The following is a 12,365-nucleotide window of genomic DNA, read 5'->3' on the forward strand; positions in this document are numbered from 1 at the left end:
TGTGAGGTGGAACTTCTCTAACTATAGTGAAATGTAAAGACAGGCGGCCAAGTGTTCTTCCCTAATAACAATACACAGTAAACTCCTGATGAAGTCCTGAAGGATCATATCTACATCCCTTCTGGTATATCCCAAAAAATATAGGACTGTTCCGTGAACACTCAGTATACATTTGTTGAGTGACTAAAACCAAATGAATAAAATGATGCTGGCCATAAATTATATAATTCAAAGATATGTAAATAAAAACTCTTGCAATTAAAGTGTTGCATAGATTCAAAAAGGCAACATTTTTTTTCACATTTTACTTTGTCTGAAATTGGATGCATCGTATGTTACAGTTTAGCAGTTTTCTTCTTTCTTAGCAGTACATAAAATAATGTTGTATTTTTGCTATATCTTACAATTGAGTTTTAGATCCAATAAAATATAATATATTTTTAAAAACAAAAGTATTTCCTTATCAATTGCTGAATAAATCATGTAAAACACACACACATGCACGCGCACACACAAATATTCTTTCTCTCATAATCAGATGCAAAAACCTGAATTAGAAACACAGTTTAGCAGTAGTGCAAACCTCAGGGTCAAGGTTTTCAGAGAATACATTTTCCTCAGCTTCTGGTTGTCTGCCATTCAGCCTTGGGAGGCACGATGGTGCAGAATGTGCCTCTAACTCTTCATGGAGGGCAGTGTCTTTGTCTTCTCCTAGCCTGTCTTTCTCCTCCCTGTGGCTGTGCTTTCTCAACATGCTCCTTGGCCGAGGTGAAGGCTTAAAGTGGTTGTCTGCTTCAAGGCTGCTGTTATTTTCTGCAGAAAAATACAATATTTTAATACATTAAATACAATTTAATACAGTAAAAAAAATACATTTTTTAGATGACCATGGCTTCTCCTACACCGCAGGTGCCACCACACTTCCCTCCTGTGCCCAAGCACCTTGGCTTTCTATCCTGGAGAGTCTAGAAGAAGCCCACACCCTTCTCTACACAGAACTCCAGAAAGTACAAGGAGGCGATAGTTCATAACCAAATAAATTTTTTTAATGGCTGTCATCCTGGAAGTAACTAATATACTTCTCTTTTGTGAGTAGTTAACTCATCAACTCTCATGGTATTAAAAAAAGATTTTTTTTTTAACGAACAAAACCAAACTGCCTGAGTTTCAGCCTTTATAAAATGAGGCAGTTCATCCATCAAACCTTTATTGAGTATCTGCTGTCAGGCCCCATACACATCACTCACATTAATGGACCTCAGAATCAAGACACTGGCAATGGCCCTGTCCAAGGAATTTAGAGGTTGGGAAAGGAGACGATTCTAAACAAATAAAATTATAAGACAAAGGTAAGCGCTGTTACAAGTATAAAGATGATGTCAGTACAGGGAATAGAAGAGCTAAATGTCCCTGGAAGGAGGAACAGACAATTGGGTAACTTGTGAGCTGCTGTTCTCTGAGTCCATAAAACCTCTCCAGCAGTTATTAAAATATCTCAGTTACTATTTCATTACTTCTAAGTTTAAAACAACAGTCTAATGCTGGTATACTTCCAGCCCTCAAAACACGATAAGAAACATTTTACATGAACTTTTCCCTAAAGTTTACCTGTTATATATATCCATCTCTCCATTGTTCTACCAATGTATTTTTCTGATGAAACTTCAAAACTGAACTAATGAATACCTTTATCCTTTTTATCAATAAGTGGAGTTATAAATCCTGCTAGAAGATTCTACAAACATACGTAATTGGAACTGCTATAAATGTTTCATTGCCAATTTTATGTGTGTCCTAAACTCTGGTCAAATGTCCAATCCAAGATCCAAGAGTCATCCTAGATTCCTCCCACAAAATCCAAAGAATCACAATACCCTATCCGTTCTACTTGCTAAATTTCTCTCTCATTTATCCCACTTTCTACATCCCCACTCTCAGTTCCTCATCTACTCTTGCCTAGATTACTGCCTCCGTGATATTTATAAAACACAAATCGGGTCACCACTCCTCTCCACAAAATTTTTCAGTGGCTCCCCATCAGCCAGGCTTACAGAATAAAAAGCTCATGGTCTCTGAACAATATAAACTGTTTCATGGTTTTGTCCCTGGCTACCTGTGCTGCCTTATCACTGACACACCCTCTTAGTAATCTGTCCTGAAATGCTGGGCTCACTGTCCTTCTGCAGCTGTGCCTCATCCCTCCTGACACCAGAGCTTCCCAGCCAAGCTCTCCCTCTGCCTAGGATGTCCACTTCCTCTTTCTCCTCCTGACAAATGTTTGCCTGTCTTTGGAACCTCAGTTTTAGCAGAATATTGTGTAATGCCTGGTTTTGAGTCATTTTTTTTATTGTAAGAACACTTAATAGGAGGTCCACCCTCTCAACAAATTTTCAAGTGCACATTACAGTATTTTTAGCTAAAGGCACAATGCCATAAAGCAGAGCTCTAGAATTTATTCATCTTGCATAACTGAAACTTTACATCTGTTGACTAGCAACTCCCATTTCTCTCTCCCTCCAGCCCCTCATAACCGCCATTCTACCCACTCTCTGTATGGGTTGCCTATTTCTGATATTTCATATTTGAATCTTGCTCTGACACTTATTAGCATTGTAAACTTACACGAATCAGATAACTGTCACACACTCCAGTTTTCCTATAGGTAGAATTAGCTGAGATTTGCTAAAGTGCTCATGGGACTTGAGTAAGATAATACATACAAAGCACACAACACAGTGTCTGACACATGGGAAGTGCTCAATGAATATCAATGATTATATAGACATTTCCTGTTCTGGTTTGTCCAACACTCCTGTTTTCTTTTTGGGTATCCTCTCCTCCTCCTTTCTATCCATGTGATTCTGGTGGGTTAATAAATATCTCCTCCATACCTCAGTGAGAATGATGGGCACGTGATGCAGCCCCCTCCTTCCTGTGCAGCTTATCACAGAAACTTCATTTCCCCTGACCACAGCAGGCAGTCAGGAGGTAAGGATTTTTCTACTTGGAGTTGGTGGATGTGCCTTTAAGGCCATGGAGCTAGAAGGATGTGATTTAGAGACCGCTAGTGGCATTCTCTGCTGCCAAGTGAAGGGCTGTCTGAGACAAAGAAACCAAATGACAGAAAAATGGACCAGGGGATGGAGTAAATGGGGCAGTGACAGTGCAGGAGGAGAGAATGAGAGGGTCAGGGAGGGAGGACAAAAGTAAAAAGAGAGAATCCTGATGATATAGAAATACCGATTCTCTACACTTAATCACACCTAAAGCAAGGACTTCTGACATCCATGCTCAAAATAGAGATAAACTCTTTCCACTGATGTTTGAATTGGATCATTTGCATCTCACAGTCCTGACTACAGGTACTATTATTTGTCAGTTATATCTATTAACACCAGCTCCTCTAGGAAGCCTTCCTTAATGCCCTCAGGTAAATTTAGATGCCCACTTTCCTGTGTTCTTACTATACCTTTTATACACCTTCCCACCAAATTGTAAAGTCTTTGCTATGGTCTGAATGTTTGTGCCCCCACCCAATTCTTATGTTGAAATCTTAACCCCAAAAGTGACGTGTTAGGAAGTGAGGCCTTTTGGAGGTGATTAAGTCATGAGGGTAGAATCTTCATGAATGGGATTAATTCCCTTAAAACAATGCTCTACAATGTTCCTTTGCCCTTTCCACCACAAAAAGATACAATGAGAAGCCTGAAACCCGGAAGAGGGCCCTATCCAACCATGTGAGCCCTGTGATTTCAGACTTCCAGCCTCCAGAACTGTAAGAAACAGGTTTCTGTTGGTTATAATCTACCCAGTCTGTGGTATTCAGTTACAGCAGACCGAACGGACTAAGACAGTATTGGAGGATTGGTACTAGGTCTTTGTAATGCCGCAGTGATAGCTACTATCACAGTGCTTGTAACAGTGAAACATATCGTACCCACAATAAATATGTGGGATAAATAAAATGATCTGCTTATGAACAAATGCTGAATAATAAAATGAATAGTAAAAGCATTTATAGAGTACTTAATTTATGCCAAGATTGCTCTAAGCACTTCAAATACATGAACTCAATTTAATTGCCTCAAACCCCTAGTGGTGGTTCAACTATTGTCTCCATTTTACAGGTAAATAAAATGAGGAACAAAGAGGTCACGTGCCCATAGTCATAAACTCTAGTTTGTGGGATTAAAGCAGGAGCACCCAGACTCCAATGCTAATGGAATCAAGGTTCTCCTGCTTTAAAGTTAAAATAAAAACAGCATAACCTGTAAAAATTACTTTCTACAATCACTACCAATGTGACCATTACCTGATAAAAGTGAAAGAGTTTGATTATTGTACTAGTTACAGAAGACAAGCAAGAACAAAGGAAATTTTCAGGTTCTAATATTTTTATAAAAGATTAAGTGATACTCAGCAATATCTCATCACATTAAAAATATTAAGTTCTTAACTCTATAAGAAAAAAAAAAGTCTAAAAATTTAGAGGATAAAGCCAATTTCATTAACCACTTTCCTTCTTTAATGAATGAATTATTCATTTATTCATTTATACATTCAAATATTTAATGAATTCTACATGCCAGGCACTAACCAGCAACCTCAACTTTTTTCTTCAACTTGAATAACCTAGGAATAATGATTTTAATATATTTTATACCAAAATTCCACTTCCAGAAGCATCATCAAGTTTTCAGAAAAAAAAAAAATACATCTATACATTATCAAAATGTTTTATTTTACAATCAAATGTAAATGATTACTTGTTTTGGTAATTTTTTTTATCCTACATATACTGAATTGCAAATGGTTAATGATTGTTTAAAAATACAGTATTGCACATTTAGAATCCTGAGCTATCTTGTGGTCAAAATACAGTATATCTCCATTCATTTTAATTTCTCACAGGTTTTAAAAAAGGTATTAAATGGGTGGATTATTGCTGATTATCTACCATAATGTTCTAATTATATACTTCTATCTGTATCAGACTAATTTTTAGCTTCTATAATATGCTCACATTTTCTTATTAACCTAATGAAAAGCTTTTTAGAATCAGGACAAATAGAATAAACGTAATCCATAAAAATAGGTTTTTAAACTCAACTAAGACTAGGAAATACTGCATACTCTTTCTTGAAGATTCATCGTGCATATATCTTTATTAACACTTCCAAGAAGTTCATAAAGAAATTGGTTTAAAATTCCTATAACTCTATGTTTTCCCCTCAATACCAATGAACAAACTGTGGAACATACTCTGGGAAATGGTGATGTAATGGATTATTCACTGTTTGATTACATTTCCCTTCTCCCCATTTTTGATTTTACTCAGTACACTGGGAAGGTACATTTTAGCAAGTTAATTCTGTTTCATTAGGCCTTGTGCTTACACTTTTGTAGAAGTTTATAGTTTGAGACAGACTTCAGTAGATTCTTAAAACAATTCTGTAGGAAAGGAGAGCAGGTTTCCTCCCCATACCCCCCATGAAGACAGTGAGGCTTACCCTACGGCTGAGGTCACACATAATTAACTTGCAGTAGCTTTTCCCCTAGTATCCCTGCTTGCTCATATCTTCTCCTCATTTGAAAGTGGATGGAATTGTGGGGGTGGAAAAAGGAGTGTCTGAAATATAGCTCTGCCTAAGGTTACCAGTGCTATTACATAAAGTATGAAATACTTACCAGCACCATATTTAATGACGATATGGAGGAAAGAGGTTTTTGTGAAGGTTAGCATCAACTACTATTTTTTTTTCTATAGAAAAGAAAAAGACTGGAAGACTCTAAATCCTTAAACTTCTATGCCCTTGTTTCTGCATGACAGCCCAGAGGACGTCACAGCAGTTGGTGCCTGCTTCACTCCATCTCTGCTGCACTATGCACAGAGCTCAGTAGAACTGTGGAGAAACTACTGTAATCACACCAGGAACATCCTCACAGAAAATTGAGTTTTAGTGGATTTTCCTGGGGAACACAGAAACCAAATGGAGATTCTCTTTTCTTAAGGAAAGTCTGGAGGCTTAAACAATGACAGCAACAACACCTCCCCCACTACCCCCTACAAATATACAAATGCCAAAAAAATTCTGGCAAATGGCTGTATGGAAATGATTGTTTTAAGGACTAGCTCCAATGCTGCTATAACCCTGATGTGTGGAGTGTGAGATGGATTAGAAAGGACTCCATTGTAATTCCACTGCTAAAAACAAAATTGGAGCTCACAGGCCTAAGCAAGGCTGAACCCAGGAGCTTTGGAGCCACAGCTGTGGATGACTGAAGGTACTTTGGCCAGCTATCAGGCACTAGCAGAGATACAATACTGAATGTACAACTGGACATCAGAATTATGGTTTTTCTCTATGGTTCTATTATTTTTATTTATATCTGTAAAATTGAAAAGTTAAGTCTGATTTTTTTTTCTTAAATATCTACTAGCCACCATAAACAGTGGTTAAGAATCCGCCTGCCAATGTGGGGGACACGGGTTCGTTCCCTGGTCTGGGAAGATCCCACATGCCACGGAGCAACTAAGCACATGCACCACAACTACTGAGCCTGTGCTCTAGAACCCATGAGCCACAGCTACTGAACCCATGCAGCACAACTACTGAAGCCCACATGCTCCACAACAAGAGAAGCCACCGCAATGAGAAGCCCGTGCACTGCAATGAAGAGTAACCCCCGCTCTCCACAACTAGAGAAAGCCAGTGAGCGGCAACGAAGACCCAACGCAGCCAAATATAAATAATAAATAAATAAATAAAAATTTAAAAGAATCTCTTAGCTACCATATAAAAGTATTTTGTGACTGATTATCTTAAAATAAATTTTCAAGAAATGCAATTACAGTAACCTAACAAATTACCTGAAGATGTGCTTTTGATTGGAAGAATTTTAGGTTTCGTTGCCATTTTAATTTTCTCCTTTTCAGTTTCTTGTTGTTTATTTTGAGATTCAGATAAGGGATTTACAATCATGCCGTTACCACCATCAGGTGCCATCTCATCGTTTTTGATAGAGACGACTGGCTCATCTTTCCTCACATCATTCATTGATTTCTTGGTTTTCAAAAAAGACAGTTTTGGAGAATTCTTTTCTTCATCATCTGATATATGAAAATCATTAATCCTTTTCTTAACTGAATTTTCATCTACTGAGGTGTCAGAAAAGTCACCTAAGGAAACTGAAAAATAGAAGAGAAAAAATATTTTCAATAGTATATTTTAAAGTTTTGAAGATTACATCAATCAAAAAGATTACCTTAAAGACTGGAAATGAATTTACAACTGTGAATAGATTTGCAGCCCTACAAAACAGCTAACTTTGGCAGGTTTTACTGGCATTTGTAAAATAAAAATTTCAGTTTCATTAATTTATTCAAAACATACTTATTGAGTATGAATAGTTTGTCAAGCCAAGCACTGTGCTTACTCTGAGAAAAGTCCTTCAAAAGTTCTTCAAAGTAATAATCAGCCATGGACATTTAAATTAGATTTTGGACTCTAAATCTTTTCTATTTTTTTCAAAAACTTCATAAAATCAATAATATTTGTAAATGGAAGAATTTGTTAATAATGTTTTTTCATAAAAATTTTGGAACTGCAATTCCATCCATACCACAGTATTAGATTTTACTATGAGAAGAATAATAAAGAATGCTAACTGAACTATAAAGCAATGATTTAACTATTGTTCTGATTACTTTTACAGAGAACATTGAGAGTTATTCACTGAAAGTATAAAACACTGAATTTCAAGTTTATAATTTTGTATGTTTATCCTGAAATGTAAAATATTAATATTTTACGTAATCAAAAGAAACCAAATTAACCATACAGTACTGATATACTGGGTTTTTTAAACTGATTCCCTTTCACAGCCAAAAAACCCTTGATTTATAAAAAAGCATTATAAAAGTGATCCTAACGTGCACAAAGTTTAGTTCTATGGGCCCTAGTTATTACCTTATAGGCTTGACCTTAAAGATGAACTTGTTATCTCCAATGTGGTTTACCACTAACAAGCAAATCTGCTGTCAGTTAAATTTTATTTTCATACACACATTCAGAAGAAAACCAAGGACAATCATACAACTTCTTTAAAATTAAGAGTGGCTTTTTACTCATTAAAAAGTTGGAGGGCTTCCCTGGCGCCACAGTGCTTGAGAGTTCGCCTGCTGATGCAAAGGACACGGGTTCGTGCCCCGGTCTGGGAAGATCCCACCAGCTGCGGAGCAGCTGGGTCCGTGAGCTATGATCACTGAGCCCACGCATCCGGAGCCTGTGCTCCACAACGAGAGAGGCCACAACAGTGAAATGCCCACGTACTGAAAAAAAAAAAAAAAAAAAAAAAAAAAAAAAAAAAAAAAAAAGAAAAGTTGGAGATCTAAAACCTATGAGTTCATAAGTATTATTTCAACATAGTGATTTTTTTGCAGAGTTGGGCTAAACCTAACTAAAGAAGCAAAAAGAAAAGAAGTGGTTTACTTTCCCATGTTCTCACATACCAATCTCATCACTGTCAAAGTCATCTGAGTATTCAGAACTTTTTTGTCTGGTTGAGCGAGCTGTAATTGCTTTTATTAGTTCATCCTGAAATGAAATAACTAAAATCAATTTCTACCCAAATGTGGAGGTCTCATATATTGAATTCATTCTTTAAACAAATAATGCTTGATTAATAACTGCCTTAAAACTTAAGTTTCATTCATTTAACAGATATTCACTGAAAGCCTACCTTATGCCATGCACCCAACCCCTAAGACTCAATGCAGAACATCACAAACAATTCCTTTCCTCATGGAGCTTTGGGTTAAATTAAAGAAGACAGACAACACCAAGCAAATTAATTGAAGGACTCATTTTAGACAGGGTTCATTATAATTTGGCATTATGGAAGAAACTGGTATTCTTTATGATCTTTTTTTCAGCATATTGCTGTTAACAGATGTAATCAATACTGCAAATTTAGAGGCTGAGTTCAAAATTGTAGTGACTGGACAGAGAAAGCCTAAATGTTATAATGTTACACCAGGGGGGAAAAAAAACAATTTTTATATGAAAATGGCAATTAGAAGCTGCTATTCAACTTTTAAAAGCTAATTTAACTTTTTAATATAGTAAGAACCTAGTATTGAGTTTATTTGGTAGACTTAAAGCCACACAGAAGAGTTGGTAATACTGGAGCACAAATACAATCATCTACAAAATTTCAAAAGAAACATAGATTTACTCCAGCTTTACATAGGACTGTTGTATTGAATGGAAGCACTTTCAAGTCCAATATTCCTAATACAGTGTTTATCTGGTAAAATCATTCAAAATAAAAATACTTTACCTGGAAAGTAGTTCTTTTGGTGACTTTTGGACTCTTTGTATATGCCAAAGTTGTGCTAAAAACTTCATCAGACATAGTGTTTATTTTAATTCTCTAATTTTATAAAATGGCTAACAAATGATAGGGATAATTCAACCTCTGATGGTGGCTGAAATATATAAAAAACAAATTAGACTTTTTTTCATGTTTGAGAATTTCCATTACTACACTTAGTACTCCCTCCCTGACCCCAAAGCCAAACTAAAACCAGAAAAGCATCATATGAACATTGAGTTATATCTTCACTTTTAAGTAGCAGAGTAATAAACAGAGTTCTTGTAAAGAAAAAGCAAATTCTACCAACAAACTTGTTTTCAGAAAAATAAAATTCAAACTGAAGTTATCCAAAAATATTGCTACAACTATTTTATTATCATAAATAAGTTTTACAATTATTGCACTCATTTAAATAATGAGTGCAATAGGTTGTTGCCAATTGAAATAGAAACTTTTTCACCTCTCTTCCATTCAAAAAGTATAATATAGCCTACAAAACAGCCATACTTATTTAAAAGGCTACAAAGAAGACGACTGTCAGCATAAAGTACAGCAACGTTCCCCAACCTTTTTGGCACCAGGGACCAGTTTCGTGGAAGACAATTTTTCCACAGATGGTGGGTGGGGGGAATTGTTCGGGCGGTAATGCAAGCGATGGGGAGCGATAGGGGTCGGCAGATGAAGCTTCGCTCACTCGCCCGCCGTTCACCCACTGCTGTACGGTCCAGTTCCTCGTTCCTGACAGGGGTCTGCGGCCTGGGGTTGGGGGCCTCTGAAGTACAGAAGTCCCCTATATACCAGTGAGTTCCATTCTAAGATTGTGTTTGTAAGTCCAATTTGTTCGTAAGTCCAACAAATTTAGCCTAGGTACCCAACAGTAGTACAGTACAACAACTAGCATACAGGGGCCGGCATCAAGTGAACAGGCAAGAAGAGTTACTGATTGGACGAGGGAGAGGAGGAGGGAGACGGTAGAGCTGAAGGACTGTCAGCAATAGGAGACGGAGGGCGAGCTGCAATTTCACTCACGCCTGACTTTGATGGCACATATTCTCCTTCCTGGCTGCCTTCAATTCTATCTACCCTCTTGCTTCCGGGGATCCTGGGCTTGAAATAAAGATACTGAACTACTGTGCCCTATAAAGTACTGTACAGTAAAGTACACAAAAGCACAACCACTTGTAGAGGACGCACACACGTGACAGTGTACACCATACACATGAACTAACGTACGTGATTGGACATGAGAATGCAGGTTCGCATCTTTTAAAGTTCGCAACTTGAAGGTTCATAGGTAGGGGACTTAGTGTACATAACTAAGAACATAACCATTTTTTTTTAAAGTTTACATACAGTGCTGGGAAAGAAAAAGATCGTAAATAATGATATTTTTCCAGCCACTCTTCCCTCTCACAAGTGTTGAAGTACTATTAGATAAAACAAAAAGAAGCTTCTGCGATGAACTGCATTAAAATCTCTGTTAAATGGTCCTGTGGACGTTTCCAGTGCTCCAGGAGGAGGCTGCTCACTCTCCCCGCCGCCCTCAGCAGCGCGGGGCGGGGGACTGCTCCGACCCGGCCAGGTGGCGCCCTGTCCCTGCCCGCTCTGCCCCGCGTGGCCGACCAAGCACCCGCCACCAGCCAGGTCGGTGCACAGCCGAGCGCCCCTCCGCCCCGATTCTCCACAACCCGCAAGTCCCGCGTTCTGTACTCACTGCATTCCTGCGGATGTCTCCCCGCGACCGGAGGAACCAGCTGTTGGCCCGTCTCCTGGGCCTGCGCCTGGCTGCTCTCAGAGACCAACTCTGCAGTGAGCGAGGAGGCGGTACTAAGAACGGAGGTGGGAAGCAGTTGCTAGGAAACAGCGTCTCCGGGAGGAAGTGACATACGGCGCCGCAGGGTCTCTCGGGTACCTAACACCGCCCTACAGCCCTCCGTGTCACTGGTGCAACCGCCCAGACGAAGGAAATGACATCAGCCTTCTGGGTCTGGGGAGAAGGGTGCTTTATCGGCCGCCTGTGCTTCAGTCATTACCTAGGAGACAGGACCTGTCCAGCTCCCACCTGCGCGCTGAGAGCTGGCGCTTGTCAGTGGCGTTAAGATCTTCAGCCGCACAAAGCACATCCATCGTTTTGCCACAGTTGTTAGAGACATGATGTTCTGTGAATCGAGGTAGTGCACTAACGGACTAGTGCACTGACAGACGGGTCAGAATAGCAAGATAGAGACGTTTGCAGGCTCAGGAGTCCAACTGCGCGTTTGAATCCTGGTGCACCTCCCTCTGTCCATGTGACGTCCTGCAAGTTAACGTCTGGACACCCCAGTTTCCTCTTTTGTAAAATAAATAAATAAAGATAATAATATTAATAGCCAACTTAAGAGCGTTGCTGTCAGTATTGAATGAAATCATGCAGATGGAATATTTGGAAGAGTGCCTGGGATTGCATTCTGTCAATGTTAGATACTCTCTTTGTGCAACTCAGCCACAAAGGGCCTGGATAGAAGTCACCCCTTGTCGACACAGCTGAAAACCCATTCCGAGTGTTTCTTTAATGTAAAGTTCCCCGCTTTGTATATGTACTCAGTGGATAATCTGGCTAAAATCAAACCAGTCCACAAAATGATCTAATAGGCAGAGGACTGTGTGCTGATAAGGTAACCAAAATCAACATCACTTAATTAGCATAGGTAATCCTTAAACAAATAAACAAAGACTTTTCTTTAAAGACTTTAAAATAACAAGGATTTCTACTTTTTTTTTTAATTTAGAAGGAGCTCAATCCTAAATTGTCTGAATGCAGTTATTATTCATTGACAAGTAATTAAACTTGTTGCCGGTATTTTTCCCCTGACTCTGAAATTTATTTTCACTTGTTCAACAATTATTCATAAACAAATCACATTGAGATATAAGTTTAATAAATCAATGTGTTGAGAAACCAAATGTGCATAACAAGAAATACGAAATTTAGTGTAAAAAACAACCTA

The 12,365-nt window shown here is 38.4% G+C and overlaps 1 protein-coding gene across 2 annotated transcripts in view; it reads right to left on the reverse strand.

Annotated features, from left to right (window-relative positions):
• The window catches only part of MAP9 (microtubule associated protein 9), a 35,388-nt gene extending 24,206 nt beyond the window's left edge, over positions 1 to 11,182 (reverse strand). For both annotated transcript variants that reach the window (XM_060116620.1, XM_060116611.1), the window contains exons 1-5: positions 11,093 to 11,182; positions 9,343 to 9,490; positions 8,513 to 8,597; positions 6,872 to 7,189; positions 584 to 813 (exon numbers count right to left, since the gene is read on the reverse strand). In XM_060116620.1, coding sequence (XP_059972603.1) covers positions 584 to 813; positions 6,872 to 7,189; positions 8,513 to 8,597; positions 9,343 to 9,417 — 708 coding nt within the window. In that variant the 5' untranslated portion in view covers positions 9,418 to 9,490; positions 11,093 to 11,182. The remainder of the gene's footprint in view (positions 1 to 583; positions 814 to 6,871; positions 7,190 to 8,512; positions 8,598 to 9,342; positions 9,491 to 11,092) is intronic.
• Between the last annotated feature and the right edge of the window lie 1,183 nt (positions 11,183 to 12,365).

The sequence above is a fragment of the Mesoplodon densirostris genome, chromosome 1, assembly GCF_025265405.1.
Source record: "Mesoplodon densirostris isolate mMesDen1 chromosome 1, mMesDen1 primary haplotype, whole genome shotgun sequence".
Classification (NCBI taxonomy): domain Eukaryota; kingdom Metazoa; phylum Chordata; class Mammalia; order Artiodactyla; family Ziphiidae; genus Mesoplodon; species Mesoplodon densirostris.